Source organism: Gymnogyps californianus, chromosome 10 (genome assembly GCF_018139145.2).
Source record: "Gymnogyps californianus isolate 813 chromosome 10, ASM1813914v2, whole genome shotgun sequence".
Lineage (NCBI taxonomy): Eukaryota > Metazoa > Chordata > Aves > Accipitriformes > Cathartidae > Gymnogyps > Gymnogyps californianus.
In genome coordinates this window covers 27,142,588-27,169,525 of record NC_059480.1, presented here as the reverse complement: position 1 = coordinate 27,169,525, position 26,938 = coordinate 27,142,588, and the positions used below count along the sequence as shown (strand labels likewise).

General features: G+C 38.8%; 2 protein-coding genes across 5 annotated transcripts in view; one reads left to right on the top strand and one right to left on the bottom strand.

The window, feature by feature from the left end:
• Nucleotides 1-21,907, bottom strand: part of IFT80 (intraflagellar transport 80) — a 54,227-nt gene extending 32,320 nt beyond the window's left edge. The window contains exons 1-7 of one of the 2 annotated variants that reach the window (XM_050902593.1): nt 21,833-21,907; nt 20,845-21,066; nt 12,382-12,492; nt 9,985-10,053; nt 2,055-2,164; nt 1,421-1,510; nt 243-380 (exon numbers count right to left, since the gene is read on the bottom strand). In XM_050902593.1, coding sequence (XP_050758550.1) covers nt 243-380; nt 1,421-1,510; nt 2,055-2,164; nt 9,985-10,053; nt 12,382-12,492; nt 20,845-21,066; nt 21,833-21,869 — 777 coding nt within the window. In that variant the 5' untranslated portion in view covers nt 21,870-21,907. Of the gene's footprint in view, nt 1-242; nt 381-1,420; nt 1,511-2,054; nt 2,165-9,984; nt 10,054-12,381; nt 12,493-20,844; nt 21,067-21,832 lie in introns of those variants that run through there. The other variant, XM_050902594.1, reaches the window with a different exon arrangement.
• A 3,275-nt stretch (nt 21,908-25,182) lies between these two features.
• Nucleotides 25,183-26,938, top strand: part of SMC4 (structural maintenance of chromosomes 4) — a 40,860-nt gene continuing 39,104 nt past the window's right edge. For all 3 annotated transcript variants that reach the window (XM_050902361.1, XM_050902362.1, XM_050902360.1), the window contains exon 1: nt 25,183-25,255. The gene's annotated coding sequence lies outside the window, so the exon portion shown is untranslated. The remainder of the gene's footprint in view (nt 25,256-26,938) is intronic.

The following is a 26,938-nucleotide window of genomic DNA, read 5'->3' as shown; positions in this document are numbered from 1 at the left end:
CCTGAAAGGCAAAATATTATAAAAAAATTTGATCCAACTCAAAACATGTTTAGAAGTGCAGCTAAGCAGATCAAGAAGTCAATGTCTTAGTCAGGTACACCCAGTAGAAAGGTGCTGGAAGACATGACTAGTTTTTGCTAATAAAAATACCCGCCTGTACATGTATATCCTCAGGCATATTTACTGTATTATCAATAAATTTGTACAATTCCACATCGCTATTTCTCAGAGTTGTTACTTACCCCAGTTTTATCGCATAGACGCAAAGTATGAAAAGACCCCACAGCAAATAATTCTCCGTCCACAGCCCAGGCAACAGATGTTATAGGATATTCATGGGGCTGTGAGCTGTACAGTAGACGTCCATAACTGTCCCAAACCTTAATAAAAAAATTAAATATATATCTATATGAACATAGTTTGGGCACACCTTTACTTATTCTAGAGCTATCACTTTCCCTCATTATCACAGAAGTTGCAGAAATATACTCTCTAAGTTATTTCAGTGCCTTTTTTGAGTAACTAGAAAAATCACATATATTATAGCTCACCTTCATTAAAGGTTGCTCCTAATCAATAGTGGTTTGTTTAATACAATAGACTTTGCTTTGCTGCTATGGCAAATGTTACATTATTCTGTATAAAATATTTTGAACTAATGAGTTTTGTTTCCTGCAAATTACTGTAAGTCTGTAAAATAACCTCAAGGTTTATTCTATTTGCACTCGTTTCCCAACAACGCGAGGGACCTCTGCAAATTTCCAGACCAAAGAGATTTTCTCACTGATTGAAGCCAACAGAATACCAGGAAGCCAATTCACAGAGTGAAGTAATTTGATTCTAACGCTTTGATAATTTTTTAATTTCTTAATTGTGTACGTTTTTATCACAGCCATTATACACTTAGAGAATGATAGAAGCAAATATGATACAATGAAAAATAAGCTCCTACTTAACAGAAGAAACACAATATGTGCTTTCCATTTTGGATGCAGAATATTCTAACCAAAAAAATTTCCTAAGGGATTCACTAATGCTCCTGTAATAGAAAAGAGTAGCTTTATCTCCTCTAGCTTTATATGTCATTACCTTTTTCAGTATATGTCATAGCTTATACTATTTCAAGTAATCATTTCTATATTTCTACATATTTTCAGAGTTTGTTTCACTTGCATTTTACCTATTTTTATTCTGCTGTATTTAAAAAGAAAAAACCCATAACATTTCTAATTTTGTGCTACTAGACAGAGCGAGATGTATTTACAAATAGTACAACTTAGGGTAACGAGTTTTTCTTGAAAACTGGAAGATGTCTCATTTAATTTTGAGCTTCCAAATATTATTAAAATTAGAAAATGTCAGAATGCCTAATATCTTTTTTGGTCATTTAGTTTCCCCTAAAAAGTTAACCAGTACTCACCTTATATTTACAATCTTCACCTGCAGAAAGAATAAGATCATTAACTGAGTTCCAGTCAGTTTTTAAAATAAGTCCATCATGGGCTTTCCACTGAAATGGAAAAAATAAATTAAACATAAATGCAACAAGTCTGACAACTTCTATTTTTAATATTTATCATTCATCATTTACTAGCATTCATACACTCCAATGTAGATCAGGGTTTCCAACAGTACAAATGCACAGACGTCATATCTTCTGCAGAAAAATAAATTAAATACAGCCTGAACAAGGCAGAATGAAAGTATAACAATCTGCACTAAAAGCATATTCTAAACAATTGCTTCTGTATCTTTCTGTCTTTTCGTAACAAATGAAAAGGGAAAGGCTTCTGTATCTTTTTGCTTTTTCTTTGTTCACGAAAAGAGAAATGCTTAATCACATGCCTGAAGAATATCCACAGCAGAAATTGTCAAAATTTTTTTAGTTTAGAGAAATGAACAATCTCCTTATTCTCAAAAAAACTTAAGTGCGGGGGGGGGGAGGGTGTGTGCATGCAAAATTTTAGCACAAACATTTTATGTTTGGCAAAACTCTAGATAACAGAAAAGTTTTCACATGGAAGTGTGAGACAACCTTAATGTATTAATGATACCTGCAAAACTTTAGCATTTGGCTGAAGAGGTTTAATAATCAGCTGCTTCCCTGAAGTGTAGAGAACTTTTTCAGAATCAGGTCCCCAGGCTACTGAGTACACTGGTGTTCCTGTAGGCAGAAAGAAAGAAAGAAAACATTTCTTATGACTTATCTGATCAAATATTGCACAAACTGCTATAGACACTTTAAACTGGTTACCTAAAAATCATACACCAAAAATTCAGGAGTGAGGGAAAGCCATACTAGGGACAACCATTTGTCCTCCACACTTGTCTGACCGCACTAATGGCCATGTTTACTGGTTCACTTCATGTTTTAGACAGCCACAGGAACAGCAGTAAGAGACAGACGCAACCCAGAAGGACAACTCTGAAGACTTTAGCTCATGCTGCATACCCTTCCAACACTCCTCAAGCAAATAAAAGCAAAATACAGTGAAGTCCTGGCAAATTCACTTGAGTAAACCGTCAAACGCCTACCACTTTCAATGGGGCCACTCTAAATTTAACTCTGAACAAATCAACTCTATGCAAAACAAATAATGAATTGATGGCTTGTGCAATACTACATCTGGGTTACTGAAAATGTGTATGACTTTACTACTGCTATAGGTATCTCCTTTTCTCATATTGTACCTACCCGTTTTTAAAATGCATCACTTAAGACCTACCGATTTTATTGCAAGGTCTGTCCCAGCAGACTCCGACTACATTTATCACTTGCTTCTTCATTTTATGCTCTCCCCAAAGCCACCTCTGGAAGAATTAACATCACCAAATTTCTTCTTCTATTATAAGATTTCTTCTTCAGTCAAATCATCTTCATAACTAGACAATTTTGTTTCATCAGCTTCACTGAACCTCATGTATATACTCCCAATTGTTTTTGATTCTCCACTCTTAAAATAAAAATCTGACCAATTTATTCCAAGATATAGTTGAGCAAAATTAGATGACATTGTCCGTCTCACCTTTGGGTCACCTTTCATCTTTAAGGTGCTTCTCTCACACCTTGATGTACTGATCCCCTGGCTCACGGTTAACCGGGACACTGCAAAGATTTGTGTTGCCCTCTTCATTTGTACAATTTTCTCTATTATATCAAACAAAGCCCTTCATGGCCAGTTGTATTGGGTCTGGCTGAGATGGAGTTAATTTTCCCCATAGCAGCCCTCATAGTGCTGTGCTCTGCATTGGTAGCTAGAACGGTGTTGATAACACACCAGTGTTTTGGCTGCTGCCGAGCAGTGCTCGCACAGCGTCAAGGCTGTCTCTCCAACATTGCCCCCTCACCAGGAGGCTGGGGGTGGGCAAGATCTTGGGAGGGGACATAGCCAGGACAGCTGACCCAAACTGACCAAAGGGATATTCCGTACCACATGACGTCTGCTCAGCAATAAAAGCTAAGAGAAAGGAGGAGGAGGGGGGGGCATTCGTTATTACGACATTTATCTTCCGGAGCAACTGCTTCCGAGAAGTGGCTGGACATCGCCTGCTCATGGGAAGTAGAGAATAGATCTTTTGTTTTCCTTTGCTTCCGCACTCAGCCTTTGCTTTTGCTTTATTAAATTGCCTTTATCTTGACCCACAAGGTTTTTTTCCATCTTATTTTCTCCCTGCCCCTGTCCTGCTGAGGAGAGGAGTGATAGAACAGCTTGGTGGGCACCTGGTGGCCAGCCAAGGTCAACCCACCACACCAGTTTACTTTTAAGGTCTATCTGCATTCTGGCATCTTTCATTCAGTATTAAAATGTTAAGTCTTCCCAACCGATCAGTCTACAAAGTCAGCCTTCAATGCCCAGCTGAAGTAAAATCTTCAGATCTTCTCTCTTGACATCTGTTTAGTTTGTAGACACTTCCTACAAATACCTACAAAACCATTTCATGTTTACCTTGAAATCCCCGCAAACTTGTTTGCCAGAATACCTACAATATGATTAAATCCAATGCTGAGACCACTAACTGTGATATTGACCAATACCTAATTTAAAACCAACAAATATTTGTATCAAAAGTAAGCCCAGCAAGTCAGGTAGATGGTCCACCATGCCACCACCTATCATTTTAATACTGTGTTTTTAATATTGCATCTTTCTCAAACCTCATTATCTATTGCCGTTTACCATGCTATTAATTTGTGAAACTTCTTATAAGCGAACAGTTTTACACAACTCCAGAAAACGAACTGTAATAGCTGCATTTTGTATTTACTTAATCTTTTATACTCTGATGAATTTTATTCACAATTGTCACTTAAGAGATACAGAAATCAACATGACAACAGCCATCCTAATACTTATCAACAGACATCAGAAAATAGCTCTTTTCACTTACAATGGTGAGACTGAACACAAATGTGGGCAGAAAAAGCTTTGTATTGCACCTTTGTAAGATGTTTAGGCTCCATAATTAAGCCTCTAACAAAACACACATTTTTGTTTTGCTGCACATATAAAAACCCAAACATCCCATACAAAAACAACTTACAAAACAAATGACAACAAATAAAACTAGAGTGTCCCACAGACTTCACAGATTTTTCCCAATTAATTGAAAACATTTTTTTGCAGATTGAAAACTCCAGAATGATATATCTAGAATAAAGCTGACTGTTCTGTTTTAAAATCATGTTATGTTGCAGTTTTCAAATGACCTTTTTTGAAAATAGAAGTAAAAAATTACATGGAAAAAGCATCCAGGAAAAAAAAAAATCAGACTTGCCAACTATGCAAGTATTTTCCATAGTACTTGACAGGATTAGTCTCCCCTGAAGAAGAAGAATCAAAGTATTACGCTACTTGATTCCTTGCAAATAAACCGAAGAAATTTAAGTAAAGAACATGTCCAAACATTTATTTCTATCACAGCAAAAGCCCTGTAGCAATGGACAGCAAGTTTCAGCACGGCCTCAACATTACAGTGCATATAAAACTGCAAGGAGGGAGACTGTGTAATAAGTCCCTGTCAGACCATTCTCTTTACTTTTTGTAAAACTTGCTTCCATATCTTCCGAAATGGGAAAGAGAAGGCTTATTTCAGGCTTCTGTTCTTCTCTAACAGCCTTAATATTCTCACTGGCAGAAATGAGGCCTTTGAAGACACGATTCAATTGTCTAAACACAAGCACCTAAGCAATGTGATGTACCTAGGGTACTCTAAGATACCCATGTGGAGCTTACAGATATGACACAGGACCTGAACGAGATCCGTCTCCTTCTGGAATAGATTTGGAGGTGAGGCAGAATAGCCCAATGAACCTCAAATGGCACTAATGGCACGCTTACATTAACACAACGGAATTGTACCCCAAAAGTTCCGTTTGAGAAATAAGAAACCTCAGAAAGAGCAATTGTTACAACCTAAATGTTGCTATTTGACAATTTCATAATTTTAGAAGAGGAAAACAGAAAGAAAGTATCTTAAATTCTCAGAGATGCACTTCTTAAGGAGTCATGCATATTTCAGCTGATAACTAAGTATCAAATTGATGAAATGAATTAAAATTGAGCAAATAAACCATTTTTTGTACATCTGTCATTTATGGTAATAAAAAACCCCCAAAGGCTTAAGAAATGCTCTTACAGGGTAAAATTTTCAAAGACACTTTTGGCATATTAAGTTCCATTTCAAAAAATGACTCAGGAATATCTTTTTATGGGAATATTTTGATGAGATTTAGATACTTAAGTGATTGAACTGCTATATCAACTGTTCTAACATCATCTAATATCTTACCACTTAAGCCTTCAAATTTTCTCTCTGAACAAAAACCTGATTTTATTACAGCCACATCAATTCAGCACATTAAACTTGATTTGAGCTTCCAAATATTCAAACTCTAAACCGAGACCTAGTGTCATTGCTCCTGAAAATTTTTGTACTTTGTATATTTTCTTTTAGGAAGGCATTTATTTTATGTTACTTAGAAATACAGAATGATGTAATTTTTGTTTTTTTAACTCGTCAACCATTACAGGAGACAACTCATAGAAACATACAACATATATTAAGTAAATCTGGCACTAGCTATTTTCCTACTGGCAGCAATTTATGTTGAAAATGACATAAATTCTGTCACCAGCTGTACAGAAATTCTAAATAAACTAATTTTTGTCCTGCTCTAATGCTGATTTAACAATCAGAAGACTTTTATATTTAAACCAAATGTTTAACTTTTTTATGATGGCTGACTACTTAACCACAATTTCCAGGGCTTAACAGCAGGAGCTAAGTTAACTCATTTCCTTCTGCACTTAACAAGAACTTGGTTGGGAAAAGACTGCCAACACATTGCATTGCTGTGGAAAGAAAAATTCAGCAGAACAGACAAACTGCAGTGAATTGCCTTGGTGATAAACAGTTTCAGGAAAAAATACTCTCTGAGAAAAGAAGTGAGAAAAGCAGAAAAGGTGGGCGGAGAGAAGATCTGAAGAAGGAACATCAGCATTAAGCACACAGGGTGGGCTTTTCATATCTCAGTGCTCTACTAGCAAATGTTAATCCCCAATGAACCATTCCCGTGGCCAATGCATACAGCAGAGAAAAAGCTAGGGTTGAGTGCAGGAGTGATAGAGCAGTCAACTCCGACACTTTCAGCCACAGCAGATACTTCAGTGAGTACAACAGCAAGTCTGTGTGAGACTTTTTACTTCCCGCAGGAGCAGAAACATTAATTCAGACAATGTTGCGTCTCTCTGTGGCAGCATAAAAAATAGGAGCTGCGTTTGGAATACAGTTGGCCCTTAAAAAGTAAGTTCCACTTCACAATAAACATGTTGTAATTAAACTGTTTACATTGCAACTGCTGTGATTTTGCTTCCATTAACCAAAAAGGCAACCTATACACCAATTATTCGTATTACTCCTTGGTGCTTACTCAGCATACTAGTCACTGCAAGCCCATCAGAAAGTCAGTAGGGCCAAAAGATAAGTACTCAAGAAAGATATGGTCTTAAGAGTGCTAGATGACAAATTCAATTTGAAAGAAAGGTGACAGAAATCACCTGAAGAATTAGAAATCCATCTGAGGTAAAGTGGTAGAATGTGTGGCGCAGAAACAATAGATCTGTGGATAATGATGTTTAAATGATAAATGTCATATTCTTTTACAATGGGAAGTCATGGCTTCATCGAGAATCAAAAAGCATATGGAGAGCACTGACTTGGTCTGCACAATGTATGTGTATTTTCATTAAGGTTATGCTGATGTCCTTCATCAAATGCTCTTAAAGAAAGTAAGTTTTCATGGCACAAGAAATAAAGTCATCCCGTGGATTTAAAATATGACTTTCCCGCAAGGAATTACTCCTGTCTTGACTGGAATTAGGGACACCAGAATAATTACCAGGATCAAAGCAGGTGCTCTAGCAATTAAATACTTAGGGTGGATCCATGGGGTTTTCTCGCTTGCTTGCTTGCCCTAAAGATACTCTTACTCCAAGATCTGAGAAAAGTTATCAGTAAAGCTGTCAGCTTCACTAGTGGCATAAGCTCAAGAAACAGCGCTGCAGAATAATCTTCATTGTAGTGAGGAAGGCACACCTGCATTCTACTTAATTTTCAGCTTGACCAATACCTTTGACTCCATAGAGGACTTTGAGGGTTAGAGAGCCAGTGGTTTATGAACCTCAGCAGTAGCAATTTTAGACAGATGTTTCAAGAGAGGCTATGCAACTGTGGACTCCGCACTGGTCCTACTAACCAGATGTTTGGCCTGCAAAGGACTCAGTGCAGGCGGCACCGCTGACACTACAGACTTCGCCTCAAACAATCTTAGCGTCAGAGTCTACACAGCACTGTAAACATTTGTGCTGGTAGAGCCATCTTTTCTTTCAATTGTGGACCTTCAATACTTTATACATCCTACTCTTCATAACTCTGTGGCTCTCTCCAAAGGAACACATACACTTTGAGCACAGCATCATGCTGCAATGTATATATCACAGAATACACAGAGAAATCCTGCTTTAACCATAATCCTGTGGGTTACCAACATATAGCAGAGAGATCCATGAAAAAAAAAATCAAAACGTATCAGTGCACCGTGTCAGCTGGAAGCCCAAAGGATTGCAAATACAGCATTTTTTTAGAAAGCTTTCAGTTTAAGGAAACGAAGGAACAAAAGGAAGAACATTAAGATAATCTAAGGATGAAGAAGTGAGATCAGGCTCAAAGAACAACGCAGCCATAACAGCAGTACTACACCTAGAGGCTGAATGCAGCAGAGGCTATGGGGTCACACTATCTTTATTCCATGCACTGGCATGATGGAAGGACACGCGACCAGAGCGCTCCATGTAAGTACTGAAAAAAGCTAAAAAAGGGAAAAATGCATGTTCATGTTTTTGTAGTGAATAAAAATCCAAAGCTAGAATAGGCACGTGGACCATCATCCAAAGATAAGAGCCTGAAAATTTATTTTTAATACAAAGAGTGGAATAAATAATGTTAGCAATGCGACTGCTTTCATTTCTCAAGGAGATGATAAAGGAAGTGGAAAATTAGCTCAAACATGATATAACTCTCTTAAACAACATAACAATTTCTGCAGAATCCTATCCTGATCCCAGGTATGTCAGTAGCTTACAGAGGGGTTTGTGGGAATCTGATCCTGTAAATTTAAAGTTTAAAGGGTTTCTGAGCCTCACAGGATCTTACCTTAAAATACAAATACAAGACGACAATTATTCCATGGGGACTCAACTGTACTTTTATACTGTACCAGAAACTCTAAGAAATCAATGAAAATTCAGCTTGCATATTTCAAACTAGAACATGTCTTACTTTATAAGCTTCATCAAACCTCAAATAAGCACAATTAAGCATAAAAAACCTTGAAACATATCAACTGAGAAATAGGGAAGAATGTGTGCTTCAACCTTTTTAAAAAAAAAAATTATAGTTCAGTTGGCTTATCTTTTTACATTGTAAGCATGAAAAAACGTTACATCTGAATATGAACTTCCTCAACAGAATTGAAATACATTTTACATTCACTCCTGTGGTTAAAATGCCTTCAACAGGTTGAAAGGATTTAGATAATTTGTTTTAGAAAGAGATAAAGGTCTGACATTTAACCCAACCCCAGGTGCATGTGGTTTCTTAAAAAATGTCAAAAGGTCACATGATCTCAATGTATGAACTCTGAAAAACAAAATCTAGCTCAGTATCTTCACTGAAATAGTACAAAAATGTTAGAAATTATTATTATTGTAAAAAATAGCATTTAAAAAATATTCAACATCATTTGTATAAATATGTATTTCTAGCTTATACTGTTGCACTTTACAATAATGTGATTTTAAATTGATTTAAATAACTAGAATGCTCTAGTATGCATAAAACTGCAGTTACAAAGCCAAGATCAAGGTTAGGTCTCCATGGCCCCACTTCAATAAAGAACTTAAGCACAAGGATCGTTTCACTTCAGTAGAACTGTTTGCATACACTAAATTAGTTACTGGGTTAAACAGATAGATGAACCAAGGGCTGTTAAGAGTTTTAAAGTTCAGAGGAACTAACCTACACGCACTTCGCATCTTTCAAGCATTCTTGCAATGCTTTTAGAGATTTTTTTTTTTTTCAGTTTCACCATAAAAGTCTGTGGCTTGGTATTAAAAACTGGATTTTTCTATTTTTAATTCTTTAGCCTCTCCAGAATCCTTAGGGTGAAACTGAAACTATTGTCTAAAAACGTTGCAATAATACTTTTAATTTGAAGAATTTTTTTTTTTTTAAGATAATCATCTTATCAAAAATCCAGTTCCCCCGTACTCAACTATGATTTACGTTTAATTTTAGTTAAGTTTATCTAGGCCTTAAGATCCTTAAACAAACCATTACTGTCAGATTTAGGGTCTGTTATTTAAATATGTTTCATAATACCCCAAATTAAAAAGTTCTAATGGAACTTTAAGAAAAGTAACTTACCTTGCTGAGCTAAAGTGGATCTCAGCATTCCACTTTTAGACCAGATTTTCACTTGGCCGTCTTCACCAACTGTAAAGTTATCACAGAAATCATCAACTTAAATGCAATAATAAGTCTAACAAACATGGCACTTGTATTTACCTAGGAAACACTAGAGTTAAAATAAGTCCAGGTCTTCTTACAGGTAAATATTGTTTATATAGTCTTCCTAACATGCAAACAGATAGTATATTAAGGAAAAAATATTTAAGACTTTTCTTCTGCTATTATCAACAAGTCTCTTCCTCTCCTGAAAATCCCTACAGTCTTCTTATCTGAAGCTGCTCCTGGGAACAGAAAGTCCATCACTATTTAAGTATCCCAAGTTCTGTATTTTCTATTCACCATTGCTAGTACTTTTCATCTATTTACAGTTCAATGGCCCAGAGGTTGATTAAATGAGTCTCTGAGGAGTCCGAAGAGAGCAGGAGCAGATTTTATGTATTAAACTGAAGGCTTCACAGTTGATAAATGGTGAAACTGAAGATAACTGAAAGCTCCGTTTGGAAGGCTTAAATTTTATAACATAACTACATGTTACCAAGAAACTCAGTTTACTTATTAAAGATTAAGTTCTTATACACTATACAGCATAGTTATGTATGCATTAAGAACTCAGATTTCCTAGTGTGCTATCGTATTTAAAACGTACAGCTCTGGGCCTTCATTTAGGCCTCCCAGACTCAATTAATGAGGAAAAAGGTGCACCTAGATGCTTAATGCCTTTCTTCCATTCAAAGGTAATTTACTTACCAGATTTCAGGTTTTTATATCTGGTCGATGTAGATTTTAAGTGTTTAAAAAGTGTAAAAACAATTTTAAAACAATCTTATTTGTGCATATTTAATACTGTTAAAATAGAGCCATAAAGAATATTTTAACTGATACAGTATCATCAATGATGCACTTTTCCTCAAAGTAAAGTTGCGGTATAAGAGTAGTTGATCTTCTCAGAGTACACTGTTTGGATACGGTGATGAATTCCCATACTCCCCATAACTGTCATGCAGTCCTTCCAAAAAAAAACCAAAACCAAACCAAACAAAAAAAAAGACTGAAAAGGCAATTTTGACTTTTTCTTTGGAGAAGTTCCTGAGGCAAATCTGTCTTTAAAAAGAACAATATTTCTATCCCTCCGGGATTTCGGAGGAACATGCCAGACAGAGTTCCTTGAGGCAGCATTTTAGAGTCAGACTGAGTCTGGAAACAAGCAGATCCAAAATTATCTTCAGTACTTCTGGACTGAGTTGGAATTTGTCCAAAGAAATCAGCTGCGCTAGATCAACAGGAGGCTGCAGAAAATTCTGACACCAACATAAATCCCATAAAGGAGAAGTCTATCACAGGAAATTTAATTAGCTTCCCCTTAACATCAAGATAGAAGTTTTTGACAAAAATGCCAAAAGCAACTAATTACCAAAAGATTTAGGACAAAAAGACATGTAGAGATGTAGACACTGAGAGATCACTCTCCCAGCCTCAACAGAGAGGAAAGTTAGACTGCAGCGGGATCTACACCACTCCTAATAATTAAGAAAGAGAAGCACAGGAATATTCAAGATGCCCATGAGGCCTCAGTAAACTTTGCTGGCTAAAAAAACCCAAATGTCATGTGCAGTGATATAAATGTACAAACTGGGCAACCTTTTTTTGTAACAGAAAAGAAAAAGAAAAATTCAAATATTCTCCTTTATGAAGTACAGAACATCCACAAAAACATCTAAGCACTCTGATATTAAAAACATTTACTTTCAAATAAATAGGATAACATCTAATAAATAGGATCACTAAAAAAGATAAATGTTTTTACTAGATCTTCTGTTAATTAAAATAGACAACATTCTTCTAAAACAGCATTAATCAAATAGTGCAAAATTAACTTCTATTAAACAAGGTGGTAATAACCTCAGTGATAATGAAGACATAAAAAAAAGTAACCTATTATAGCTAACTTAATTTATATTGTTGATTTTGTGTTTCCATTTCCCCCTTCTCACAAGAATTTCAAGCTAGACCAGTGTGTGAACACTTAATAGACTCAGTTTTATTCATTCAAATTCAATGTAACTACAATATAAACTATGAAATTTGGGATTACATCTTTTAAACATATGTCAAGGATTAAATTATTTTTCCAAAACATTCTATTGTATTTATCACATAAAGTACTTACATTCTACACATTTTATTGAAAGCACTTACCTTTCATAAATTTTGTTTAATACTATATTTTTGTACCCTTACATTTCTTCATGGCATGTCAACTTTGTATATTAAAACAAACAAAAGGCTTTATTTTGAAAGAGCTCTTCTGTTATTTTAGTTTTCAAAACACTTCATTACTTTAAGAACGCTTACCTGTAACCAGTGCCGTTCCTTCGTAATTCCACCTTCCTGCAAGTACAGCTCCACAGTGTGCTTCTACGCTTTTCTCTACTCTTCCTAACTTTGAAATCAAGTGGAACTTCCCTAAACAAAAGTTCAAGATACAAATAGTATATCTAATTTTGTGAATTGGTATTTACAACTGTAATAGTGTTATCTTCTGTTAAAAATACACACACAAAACAAGACAAGAAACCAACAACAACAACAAAGAACAAAATATGCAATTACGTTGTTCACAGCTATGATTAGCCAAAACAAATGAGCTCTTGCAGAAGAACTACTTGTAGACTAGCTACAACGTTGTATTTTTTTTTTCTTTTTGGTATGTATAATCTTTGTTTTGCCTATTCCTTTTTCTTATGTCCCTCTAAAGTTTGCATGTTTCTCTGGGGACACAACTGCCTGATGTTATTTCATCGTCTGAAAGCTAACGAACAGAGGTATATACACTGCAGCCCAGGAGAGTCCTTGTGTTTGTTTTTTTTAAGATCTGAAAAATCACTCAACACCAAAAGGATAATGGAAAAGCTAGAACAATCTGACCATCGGTGAGTGCATCGCTCTGAGGAAGTATTACTGCTTGCATTGCGGAGCTGTTATGGAAATTCACAGAAGCCAAAAACAAAGCTATTAATGATTTCAACAGAAGCATGAGGAAGTCTTTCTTTCCAAATGAGGGATGTTGCTTAAATCCAGGAAGATCAAATTTAAACTGGACCAAAGAGCAGACAAAGGAAGACTTGGAAACATGTGGCAGAACAAACGCACGGCTTAGAATAGTTCAGTGATTCAAATCAACTACTTTAAAACCAAAACTCTTTTAAAATCATTTTATCAAATCTGCCAGACAGTGAGCCACTATAAGCAATTTCCAGAGTGACCAGAATTCTTTGAGATAACGGTACACAGATATCTCACCCTAAGTGTGTGCAAATGCTCCATCACTTACAATGGCATAATTTTTCCATTATTAACATCCTGCTTGGGAATATGAATTATAAAACAGGCCATACCTGATGAGCCAGAACTGGAAACTAAATACCTGACTATTTCAGTAAAGGACCACATTATTAAGACCAATACGTGTATGCAGGTGATAACAGAGTTAACTATGAACTGCGCAGAAAGTAAAAATGCATGACACCACCGCACTAAATGCACATTCAAATCACAGTAGCCAAGATGGCCACAATCATCCAGCCAAATCTCTGCCAATGAAAGATTTCCAAGCAAAAGATTTTTAACACTGAAGAAAAAGAACGGTTTGTATAAATTAGTTTATTTGAATAGACCATTTTAAATATCATACACAACTATACATTTTTGCTTTTCTTTAGCACTTATATTCGTATCTACCGGAGTACTCTGAACAGCTAGTTAATCCCATTTTTTTCTGAATTCACAGAACTAATATTATTACTAAGACCACGTCTTCCTCATTCAGTTAATTTTTAGTTTCCTATAATTTTCAGTACTGGTATTCTACATTTAATGCATTATGTCATTTTATCATTATAAAACATATTTTATATAATTAATGCATCAGTTATAGAACATCTCTCAGGTCTGAGATTCTCATCTTTTGTGTATAACCAATAATTGGATTCACAGGAATTCAATGGCTAAATGCTATTTTCTCCAATTAAATTGTCAAAATGGCCTTTTCTGGTTTTAATATTCTCATGCCATCACCTACAGTATTCATCATTAAGTGGCTGAGCTCTTCATAGCCATTATGAACATATTTCACTAATTTCCCTTGGAAAAAAAAAAAAAAAAAGAGCTTTGCAAATCGGGAGCTAACATACACAGAGATCTAACTCAAAGGCGTTCATCGACTTTCAGTATCCAATCGGAAACATTCAAAACTACTTTTTTAAGGATACAAAGAATTCTATGGCATTTTATATATTGAAACAATAGCTTCCACTGACCTAGGTAGACTCTGTGAGACCTCAGTACTTCTGTAAGCAAAGCCCTCACCACATAAGAGAAAAAATAAATTAAAATGAAAGAACAGACAGTTGGCAAGCAACTGAATACTTCGGTTAGGTCATATTATCAGGAAAACAATGGGCCATGTCACAGAGCACAGGATAAAATCCTGTTATACAGGGAAACATTCAACTCATTTACCAATCTTTTGCATCCTTTCCTACTCCACAAGCTTTTACTTCTTTCACAAGGCATCTTTCAACTAGTGAAACATAGCAAACTGCAGCCTAGCAGGATACAGTTTCATATAAAAGCAGGTCCACCTCAGGCCCTAAGACAGAATTCATCTGGAAAAAATGTGATCATGCATTTAAAAACTGTATCATAATACTTATGCAGAACAGGGCCAAATCAAATTTTCATGGATATCATCTTTACTTCTGCAACTTCTTTACTTTTCCAACATATGAATTTACAACTGATGACAGTCAAATGATGTGACTCATTAGATACTGCTTTTTTCATTGCATTCACACATAGAGGTTGCTCCAAAAGCAACGTTTTGATGGATTTCTCTGCCTTCTGTTCTTCAACTTAACATTGAGGTAGTAGAGGCTTTCAAATTAGAACTTACTGCCTTATACACAATTAAGAAAGGGAAAATTTTAGCTGTATGCCTGGAGTAGATAGAAGTGATTCAATTTAATCTTGCTTTACATCTCAGATTTGTAAAATACTGTTCCTTTATTTTTATTAAGTACTGAAGCCAGAAGCTGTCCTCAATCTTAAAGTGACTCTCCAGTTTTGGAGGAATTTCAAGTGGGAGATTAGCAGCCTATTAAAATACAGAATATAAAACCTGTATGTTTTGTTCATTACTTTTCATAGACTCTTAAATGCTGACCTCATGTAAAATTATCAATAACATAAAAAGTTGAAAAAACAGGTCTATTCACTTACGATTTGTGCTTAATAAGCAGTTTAAAGCTGAACATATTCTTTATTTTTGTAAAAAAGCAGCAACAAGATCAATGTAAGTAGGAAGTAAAAGAACAATATCCCACAAGAGATGCAACTCAGAAGAAAACCCAAGAGGATTAAATTTACATTTGCTCTAATTTCACAAACATCTGGAGTTCAACCAGGAATTAATGCAACCCTGTAAAGACATTATACTCCATTTCCATTGGATTCAGCAAGTTTCCAGGAATCCTTATCACAGAGATGAATTAGCTGTTGCAGGAAAATTGCAGACTTGACACGTAAGGCATGCTATATAGGAAATAGTTAAACAGAATTTTAAATGTAAGGTTTTTAGAAAATAGCAATTAAGCAACAAAACTTGTTTATGCACTTTTACAATGCAATAATTCACTTGCTTATGCAAAAAAAAAAAATCTTTACAAGATAAGTTCTCTCTGTTGAAAGTGCTAGGTTACACTAGGAGATAAAAACTTGGAAATTTTCTACATTAAGTTTTTATCTCAATTTATTCTTTCACAAATTAGGTTAGCACTGCTTTGTATTTCAATTTCACTGGGAAAAAAAACCAAAACAAACTATGATTTTTGGCAAATATATCTCATGAACAGTTTTCCAGAAATTGAATGTTCAGGATGAACTTACCGATCAACGCTAAGAGCTTATCCCTTAGTCCTAACAACAGTCAGCTAGGTAAAAAATCCCTACAAGAAAGAAGATAAAGTACTAACTGTGATCTGTGAACTAATTACGGCAAAAATAACTCATTTCCTAAGTAACAGCAAGCCAACTCAGCTTTTGTTGCTGGACTCCCTACTGCCTAAGAAGGGACCCCAGCTGAACGTTTCCCTTCAGCGAGGGCAAGCATAACGACTCCTCCCTGCCTGGACTGTCTGTAGCCCATCTTGCAGCTGCGCCCTCAGTGCGGGTGTTCGCTACTTCGGCATTTTTCCATCACATGGCTGCCTCTTTCCATAAAACCAACCAAGGAGCTCCAAAGTTACTGATTCCCTGCCAGACAGTCCCCCTAAAATACCAGTCATGGAAGTCTCATTTTCTTAGGGAACAGAACTTTAAGGGAAAAAAAAAAAAAGTTTCTTCATCCAGTTCTGTTTACATTTAGCACTCTATAAACATATAAACTAATTGGGATTTACTCTGTTCACTTAAACAGAAATTACATCCTATCTTCCTTCCGCAATATTGCATGTTATCTTCCTATTGCAGAGTATCTACTGCTCTGTAACAACCATAAAGCGTTTAGTTTTAATACCAATTCATCCAGCAAAGCTCAGTTCTACTTTGCACTGTGCTACGCTAGCAAAACAGTAGCATTCAAATTAACGACAGGAATAGCAATAAAGGCCTCAGATGTCCAGAAGGAATGCAAGGCTCGAATACAAACTCGACTCACTGAACAATACAAAATGATCTAACGACCGATCACCGGACTGGCTTGAAGAACTGAAAGATGTGTCATCTTGGGAAACGGCGGAAGTTAGTGGACTGCAGACTTTGATCAGACAATACCTATCCCAGCTACGACACCATTAAGAGGATGAGCCTTAGGGATGTGCTGAGAACTGGACAATTTGAAGGGCCTACACATTTGTAAAAAGAAAAAAAAAACAAAAAACACGCCAGTGCAATAAAGTTGGCAAAGATAGCGAAAACAGTTTCTGTCGCATGCAAGCAAGAAACAGCTGCATTAAAAGAAAGTGAAAGTTAATCAAGCTGATCTCCAAAAGCTGGACAGTGATAGAACTGATACTCTCAAGTGCATAGGAATTCTAAGAGATATAACTACATGATCATTCACAGAATTTTTTTCTCATTCAGTAATCTTTTTTTTTTTTTTTTTTTTTTTACTGTTATGGAGGAGACAGCATTTTTCCTGACCTTCCTCTCCTTTTTCAGTCTTGTAGCTGGAATCTTTATAAAGTACTTCAACATTAGCTAGAATCCTAGGATGATAACTTTAGGTTAGACATAAAAACTTTGGTAAATGTTATAAGCAAATGAACACAAAAGTCTGATCGAGGAAAATGCAGATCAACATTAAGAGACTGGTTTAGATTTTGTTGGTCACACACAACTAAAATCTTCAGCAGCAAGAAAAATCATCTGCTAAGCTGCAAGGACTCCTCACTTTAAACCTCTGCCATTGACTTATATCACTTAAAGTAATCCAAATTCTAGTAGTTAATTGCAAAGGTCCTAATGCATCCTGGAAAAGATTCTGGGGCCTACCTATACATGGTGCTATTCATGAATCTTTATTCCTAAACTGTAGCTCTCTGTTGCAGTTTCACTTATTCCACTTACAGGAGAAGGGCAAGCATTCATACCTACTAGACATTACACTTAAGAACTGATATCTTACCTAAATTTGCACTGGGTTCACATATAGACTAAAGTACTTCCGAATGTATAGCTCCTGTGACATGGTAATTTTTGAACACCTCTGGAAAAAAAAAAATCAACTTTCATCCTCTCTAAACACATCTATGAATACGATTTATTTTTCCTTACATATCTTAGCGATATAAAAAACAGAGAAAAATGAGAGAGAAAAATTGCATAGCAGAGTTTTAAAAGTCATCTTTTTCATGAAGGTAGTAGTAGCCCTTATGTATTTCTTCAATCAACTGTCAAAGCATTATTCAAGCAGAACATGAAATACTACCATACTATTTTAATAACACTGGAAAACTGACTGAATAAATTAACGGAAGATCTGACTCACTACACTTGCTCTTTTGCTCACTATTTACGCATACAATTTAGAACTTAACAGAAATAGGACATTAGAAATACAAATGTGAAAACTGAGAAGGAAAAAAAAGGAGGAAAAAAGCAAGGAATTAAGAGCACCAGCTGACCTACCAAAATCCCTCCATCCCGTGTTTATCACTGAAAAAAAAAGAATAGAAATCCCATAGAAATCAGCTCAGTTAGTATTGATCATTGACTGACGTTCTGAAGAACATCTTTGTTTAGGTAAACCCCACCCCCGCAAAGCATAATGCTATAATGCATGCTAATAATAATTGATACAAATGAATCTTTCTTTCAGCTTTCACAAAAGCTTCCATTTCCACCTTAAGAGCTCTACAAGCAATACTTCATTAAACCCAGCTGCCTAAAATTCATAGCAAAATTCAGCACCAAGTATTGCAAAAATTACGACTCTATTTGGTCAAACTTCTCTCCTCATGTTCCCTCCCCACGTCATATCTCTAGGAAGCTACAGGGAGCCAACCTTCAGACACTGGCCAAAAGATGTCCTGCTTTTGTTCTTTAAGTTCAGTGCATTTATTCCTTAGGAAGTACTGAGTATCTTGAAATCTTGGCCTCCACTCTGTGAACTAAATTCTCAGCCCTCCTAATTTTTAAGTGCAACTATTGCCAAAAGTTAGAGAAATCGCCAAAATTTCATGCAAGAAACGAATTTCCTCTACCTTCTTCAAATACATATTACTTCTCTCCATCCGTACAGAAAGCCATGCTGGACGCATCAGCTCCAGACTGCTAATGCCCAGTAACAAACCTTCTGTTCCCAATCAAGCTCACTGTGAAGCTAGCCAAAAGCCTACAATAAGTTCCCCTCACCAAAGAAAACACACTAGACCCACAAATTCAAGGTTCTGGCCAAAACATGGGCAGAATTTAGCTGGAAATTCTCCACCAGTCCCATTAAAACTATCAATAGGTCCCTGTGAAAGCTATCAACAGGGTCATGGGCAGATGGCCATTATTATCCTGATGGAAACTCTCTGCAACAATTGACCATGATCTGTTCTGCCTGAAAAAGCTGGCAGAGATCTAGAGCAGCATATTGCTTTGAGTTCAGTGTTGAGAAACTCCCATCACTACCATTTGTGTAGAAATACAGCTTTACCACCAAGATCTTTGACCACTGACAAAAGAATATAAACTAAGTTTAGTATGTTGATGCGATCTGCTTTTTTGTGGCACATAATCACTAGTACCAGCGGGATAATTTAATTGACTTACTCTGAAACCTTCAACAGCATTATCAACTGAGTAAAACACAAAGGTATAAAAAGTTAGGATCAGCATAAGGACTGTTCAGCTTCTGCAAGCAAGTCATACAGCTCTTCCAAGTCACCTGTATGCCAAGATCTTGGATGCAACACAGGAAAGTATCAGAAATCATTCACAAACTAACACACCAACCCCATCAGCCAGTTCTTGCCAGTGGATTGCCAGTTAGGCAGTCCCAGTCTACATCAAGGACTTGTTTCTTAGCAGAGCTTTTATCCCAACGCAATTTTTATAACAAGGTCAATGTAAACCAGCAGATTTCATAAAGGATCAACCCCTTTTTAAAACTGGTAGGTTCAGGAAGAAACACTCTCATCTGAACAACAGTGTTTCCACACGGTAGGTTCTTTGTAACAGAAATAAAAGGGAGGGGGGGGGTGTTAAGAAAAGTTATTTTTACCATTAGTTTTCGTATTTTGTTCAAACAAAGAATTTGATCAAGAAGAAGAGACTCCAAATGTTTTTCCTTAAAGAAAAGGGATGAGGGAAAAAAACAAAGGGGAAAACTTGCACAGAAAATTCCCGATGGCATGGAACATAATCCCCATTACAGTACTAAGGAGACAAACTCTGACCTGAACAGTACGGACTGCTTCATAATAAATGTAAAATAATAATGAAACGAGTTACCTAAGATTTCTTCACTGAACTGGGGATATGAGTATATCTGCCTTCACGCAGGAAGAAAAATTTGACTGTGTGCAAGTCGGGCAAAATCAATTCCTAGTCTCTTTGGGGAGGAGGAAAAAAAACCCCAAGCAATCATCAAACCTTCTTGCTCCCGCCTCCCTTCCACAAAACAGAATCCATACACTGGAATACAGCAGCTATTATATTGGATCATATAGTCTAGTATTAGTACACTAATATACTGGACAAATAGCAGCATACTGGATAGACATACGTGGCAGATATACATCTGCCACTATAGTGGACATCTATACTAGTCTTACATCTCTGACAACAGCCAGAACTAGATGCTTCAGAGGGATATTCAAGACTCCACAGAAGACAGATACAAGACATGCTCTTGTAACATGTCCAAGAAATGGACTACGTTGATATTAAACATTACAGTCAAGCAATTTCAGTAACTTGGTCATCAGTTTTCACACCTGCAAGTGATCTGGTACCTATGTAGGCATGCAGTACAGACACATTTAAAGCTACTGGTTTATGAAATTGAAAAAAAGATGGTAGAAATTGACCTCACATAAAAAATTACATATCTGCTGTCAGAGGTATGTTTGATAATGTTGTATCGGAGAAAATTACAGTAATACAATGTAATAAATTTGAAGCAATTATTAGTTTTACACCAGTGCAACTGGCATATAGGTATCTGAAGTTGCTTTATTGCAGACTATTTAACTGCAAATAATTTCTCATGTATTTGAGTGACACAAGCACAAAGTGGTATGAAATTATAAATATTTTAAATTGACTTACCATCAGAACTTGTTAGAACAAAGCTCTCGGCATGGGACTGCTTCTTCCCACCTATACTTCTGGGAAACCAGTGAAGATCTATGGGATAAATATCATCTGGAAGTTTCACCACTCGAGTAGTCTCACTAGTTAAAAGGTTCCATTTCATAATTTCGTGATCATCGCTGCAGGAATATAGCTCGTCAGCCGTAGTCCATCCCACACAGCTAACTAATTCTTTATGTTTAATTAAATTAAGGAAGTCTGAAAATTTTAATTACTGAAAATAAGCTTACAAAATATCTCATCTAGGTTATACGAAACTGAAGGAACAGTACAGGAAGATTATTTTGATAAGATTACATGGAATGTTTTACATAAAGAAAATACGATTCTTCATTCTTTTTTTGCTTTTTTGTGTCAAGAAAAGAGCTGGTAGAAATTCAGCAAAAAATAAACTGTATCACGTAAAAATATAATTCTTATAATGATGCATACTTATTGAAACATAGCTGAAATGTTGGGTTACACCTCTAGAAGGGTCTTAGTGCACAATCATTCAAACGTGTTGGTTTAACCTCATCATATCATATATAAATTTTTGACATATCTAATTTGTCAGTAGGAAAATTACAATTTTGTTTACATCTGCTACATGCATGTCTTATTACAAGCAAGTAGATATATCATTACTCCTATTTACTGTCTGGGAAAGCTTTTAACATCACTACTAATAAGAAAAGAAAAAAAACAAACTCAAAACTTTCTAGCAAAACATTGATAGCTTCTGAAGGGAAGGTATTACTTTAAGATTGTTCAACGTCTCTTAAAACGTTGCCCTTAAAAGCTGCACTGAATGGCAAGGTGAAGAAAAGAAAACGAAAAAAAAAAGCCACCTGCAATTTACAAATATTTTACCATGACATTTATCATAAAGAAATCCTTTCTGGAGAAGAGGCTATTCAGAATTAACAAGCTTTTCTACAGTTTATTCTGAGACAAAGGATATGTTTTGGTTCCTTTAAAAGTGAAGTCTTCAGTCTCATTTCAGTTATTCAGATGGAGCATTAAAAAAAGATATGTAGGTGTATAACTGTAATAAAACAAAACACCTATATAAGTAGCCAAAATTAAAAAGGAACACACAAAAATAAAAAGTTTTGAAATAAGTAATATTACATTAGTACTGTGACAAAATAAGCACCAGAACAGACCTGAGTTTTAAGGGAATTCTGTTTGTACAGTACCCAACTCCACATTATCTGATCGCTTAGTATAAACACACTGGACAATTTAAAGAACATGTGATGCTAAGAACATATTACTGAAACATTATAGGTTGAAACACTGAAGTTCTCTTGTGCTGACATATAGCCGTGAAGGTAGCAAGGGAAAACCCGGAATCGCATACTTTTCAAGGAACTTCATGCTTAGCGAGAGCACTGTGAGAAAATTTAGAGGAAAAAGCCATACTATGAAAATAATCCTGCTGTGACAAAATGGTACAACACCCTAGTCTTTCATCCACCCCTATTTGTAATGTCCACGATACTTTACTGCAACACAGTAATTCCACAAGCAGCTCAATGGGGTCCCACCTCTTGTCCCCTTCCTTCTTGTAACAGCAAAAGCCTTTGTCTGTCTGTGCCTGGACAGGCTAGAGGCACTGATCCAGGTTAAAATTCTTCTGTCTTCCAGGATGGAAAAAAGTGAGAGCAAGAGGGTGAGAGCAGAAGGTATACTCTGAGGAGTGCATGATGATGCACAATGTGGCCTTCTAATCTTCTGGAATTTTTTCACTACAAAAATCACTGTGTGTTAAACAGTTACTATGCAGAATTTAAGAAGCATTAAAAGGATAATAGTCCTAAAACATAATTTTCTGTGCCCAAAGAATAAAATAAGTTATTTTCAACCCTACTTTACATTAATTAACACACGATAGTTATTTTTAAATAATTGTATCTCTTATACTTGAATGTCTGATTTCCTTCTCCTACCGTTATCCAAAAAATGCATAGGGAGTCTCATCATCAAGACATTTAAAAGGGGCCTAAGTTTGTACTAAACTTTCAAAGTAGCCTTTTAATCATGTCCTTGACTTCCATACGGTGGCAACGCCGTTGTTCAGCACCTGCATATACCCGTCCAGAGTATGCAGCAACGTTTTCTGCTGATCAATTGCAGGGCTAGTCTCTCTGCCACAAATTCTAAAACTAAATCCCCAAACATAAACCTTACAATTTGTATACAGCAAAGAAATCACATGGAGTAAAACAGCATTAAGTATCTCTTCTCCAGTTTAATGTAAGCATCTATCCCGCTTAACAGAATACCTCACATTTATTTGGATGCGTGGATCTTATCTGCTTCTATCTGCTGTGCAGACCACACCTTGCTAAACCCACCTTTTCAGTCGCTGCTTGGTAGTTTTTAATTGTTTATTTTTCACTTAGAGTTTCAGCAGGCACGTCGCTATTGTCAGCTTCCAGCTTGCACTCCCTCCCTGCTCCCGCTACATGGAGTTCTGTTATTTTCCTTTCAAAGACAAGACCAGAACTTTATTATAATTTCTGAAAGCGGCTTAAACACTCTTTATGTGCATCTAAACGGCAGAACGCTCACCCTTACGTCAGACAGCTCACCTGCTGTCATCAAACAGGTACATCCATCATTACCCATCCTAGTACATACGCTACATACAACTCTGCAACGACTCCAACAGCAGGTTAGCTGAAAGCATTTACTAGGAGTTTTAAAAAAAGACAGGGCCATAACGAGGAGCTATTCCGGCACGGTGCGTTTGGCTCGGCTTCTCCCAGCCTCACACTCCCGCTTGGTCCCACAGTCTTACACCGACAGCCCCACGCCTCCTCGCCCCGGTCCCTGCTCGCCCTCTCCTCCCCTCAGCTGCTTCCCCTCCGGAGCTGCTGAACGAGGAGATGAGGATCAGAGACGGCGGGCGGGGGGGAGCGAAGGGAAGGACAGACGGCAGGATGGAAAGAGAGGGCGTAGATGGCGGTGGCGGAGCAGGAGCTGGCTCCTCACAGCACGGATGTCCACGGGGCAGCTTTGGCTCCCCGCTGTGAGGGAACGCAGCTCTTCCCGCCCCGTCTGCGTCCCCTCCCCAAACCCGAGGGACAGCCTCAGGCACCACACAGGCAGCAAAGCCCGCTCTCCGGCCGTGCCAGCACCCCCTTTTCCCTCAAAGTTTCCAGCTTCCCAAGCAGCAGATTATCCGTCCCCCCGCGAGAAAGCGTCCTCCCTCCGCCGCGCTTTCCGCAGGCAAGCACCAGTGCCCGTTTCCCTCAGGGCCATCCGGAGCCGGGCTCGGGACTCCCCCGCCCTTACCTCGCTGCCCGGCTGTCTCCCGCAGCTCTCCCTCCCCTCCGTCCAGCCCTCCTCCCACGCCGAGCCGGGGGTCACGGCTCCCGACCCTCTCGCCCACCGCGGCGGTGAGTCAGACCTGCCGCCGGCAGCCTCCCCCGACGGCGAAGGGAGGGGGATCGCCGCCACCGCCTCCCCAGTCTGCCTTTACCTGCGCCGGCAGCGGGAGGGAAAGCGCAGAGCGGCGGGGACCGCTGCCTCAGCGGCCGGCTCCCAAGCCCCGGCGGCTTCCGCGCTAATCCCGCCTTCCTCCCCGTCCCCGCGGCGTCCCGCGGCGCCACGGGAGCGGCAGGGCCAAGGCGGCGGCTGCCCGCTCCCCCCGCGGCCAAGCGGCTCCGTCTCTATGGCTACTTCCCGCGAGACTTCTTCTTCCTCTTCTTCTTCCTCCTCCTCGTCGTCCCACCGCCACCTCACGGGCCCTCCCCGACCAGGTGACACGGCCCGGTGGCGTCACCGCGCCGCCCGTTAATTAATACCGCTTTAAAACCGTCGTGTCCCCACGATTTTTATTTCTTTTTTTTTTAACTTTTTTTTTTTTTTTAAATAACAGCGCCCGTTCACGCCCCACCACCTCGCCGCCCGTTGCCCAGCAACCAAGCGCCGCCCACTGACCTACTTCTAAAATTAAAATAAATCCTTTCCACGCGGGGCGGGCGGGCACGGCCGTGGGGCCGCTGTCACCCTCAACCGCCAGCCTCTCCCCTCCCTGTCCCCCCCCCGAAAAAAAACCTGCTCCCCGCAGCGAGGGGATTTATTTTACTTTTTTTTTTTTTTTTTATCCCGCCCAGCCCGTCCGCGCAGTAACGGAAAACAAGATGGCGCGGGAGCGGGGCTTTTTTTTTTTTCCTCCTTTCAAACCCGCGGGAGGCCGGCCCCCTCCCTTCCCAGCGTGCCCCGCGGTTTTTCTAACGAATTTCGGTTCGAGTTCGCCGTTTGGGCGCCATTTTCGAGTGTGGAAGCCGCCGAGCCGCGGCGGGAGCCGGAGCCGCCCGCGCTACCGCTAACCCGTAGCCTCGCTAGGGCCGGGCGCCGTCAGTCCTCGAAGGTACCAGCTCCGCGGGCAGCGCCGGGGTAGCTCGGCGGACAGGGCTTCGGGTAGAGGCGCCGGCAGTTCGCCTGAGGGCAGGTGGAGTTGGGGGGGGGGGGTGGGCTGTGAGCGGGGCGGCGGAGGCGTCCTCAGGGCGCTTCCCTGGGCAGGGGCTGCTGAGGAGGAGGGCAGCGGGGCGGCGGGCTTTGCCCCGCGCCTTATTTTTCCTCTTTCGTCCTCGCCCTGAGGGAGCGAAAGGCGGCGGCAGCCCCTCGTCTCTGGGCGCGGGCGGTCGGGCGGGGGCTGCCCCGCCGAGGGCTCTTCCCGAGGAGTCCGGGCTGCCCGACGGCCGGTCGGTCCCCGCACCGGCGGGGCACGGCGCCCGGCGTGTCCGTCCTGGCTGGTGTCGGCAGATGGGTTTGAGGAGGGGGGGGATGAGAGAGGGTCCTTTGCAGCCCAAGGGAGAAAGGCCAAGGCTTCCCGCTGTGCCCTTAGGGACCTCTGGGGACCGTGAATCAGAGACCCACCTAGGACGAGGAAGTACAGGAATACGTTTCGGTAGCACAGGGGCCCGATTTTAATCTGCTTACAAAGCAGGGACCCTTCTATAACTAGCTCTGTCTGCTCCTTTTGCGCTTGAAGTATGAGAGAGAAATCCTAACAAAGTCCGTAACGACTTGGAAAGACCGTGACAAGGGTGCAGTTGGACTGCTTAGATTAACAGATGGATTTGAAAAAAAAAAAAAAAAACCCCAACGAAATTTTTCACTGACATGGGTTGTCGCTATCAAATTTAATCGGCTGTGAATAAGGAAGCCTTTCTGTCCGTCTCTGACTCTCTTTTTCGCCATCCCCGTAACAAAAACGGCACTTGGCAGGAGATCGTCGAGAGATGCTTTTAACAAACACCTTTGAGCTGACTCGGGGGAGGGGCTGGGCACGAATTTGTTAAATTTGTTAGAGAGTATGTGGCAGCTGATTTATCGCGATTTAAAAGCTGAGGTCAAGTAGTTATGCTTGTTCATTCTGTTGAAGTATCTGGGGGGGAAGGGTTGGTAAGGTAAATAGGTCTATGTTGCACAATTCTGTTGGAGTGGAGCAGTTTTGGAAAAAAAAAAAATAAATCTGGTACTTTGAGAGGCTGTAATTGTCTGAGACAGCCATTGCGGAACACTTCTTAACAGGGGCATAGACTCAAATTGCCTTAAAATGAGTTCTTTCTCTCATTTCCCCCCCTCCCCCATTGTCCCAAATGAAGGACTCTCATGAGAGTGTGGGTTGGGGGTAGGTCTGAAAACGTCAAATGATTGGCACCAATTGTAAGATGACTTTCTAACCACGTCAGTTTTTTTATCTTGTGAGAAGTAAACTTTCTCATGTCTGTTTTTCTGCGAACTAACTTCGCCACTTGCTGCAATTTAAACTCTTTGGAGAGAGTTTCGCTCCTTCAGTCATCTTTCTTCTCATCGGTTGCTTTCTATTTATACTTTTTGGGAGCTGTGCTTATGTGCCAGCTGATGGACTTTTGTAATGTTTCGCTCTTGATCGGTTAACTTTAACATCACAGCTAGATTAAGGTATTTTGTTTTGCTTTCTCTGTTAAATGTTGAATGCTGGCAGCAGTGGTTGTGTTATATTTTGCGAAATGAGTGTGTTGATTTAAACTGTTTAAGAGTCAAGTCTTTGCTATAATTATGCAGG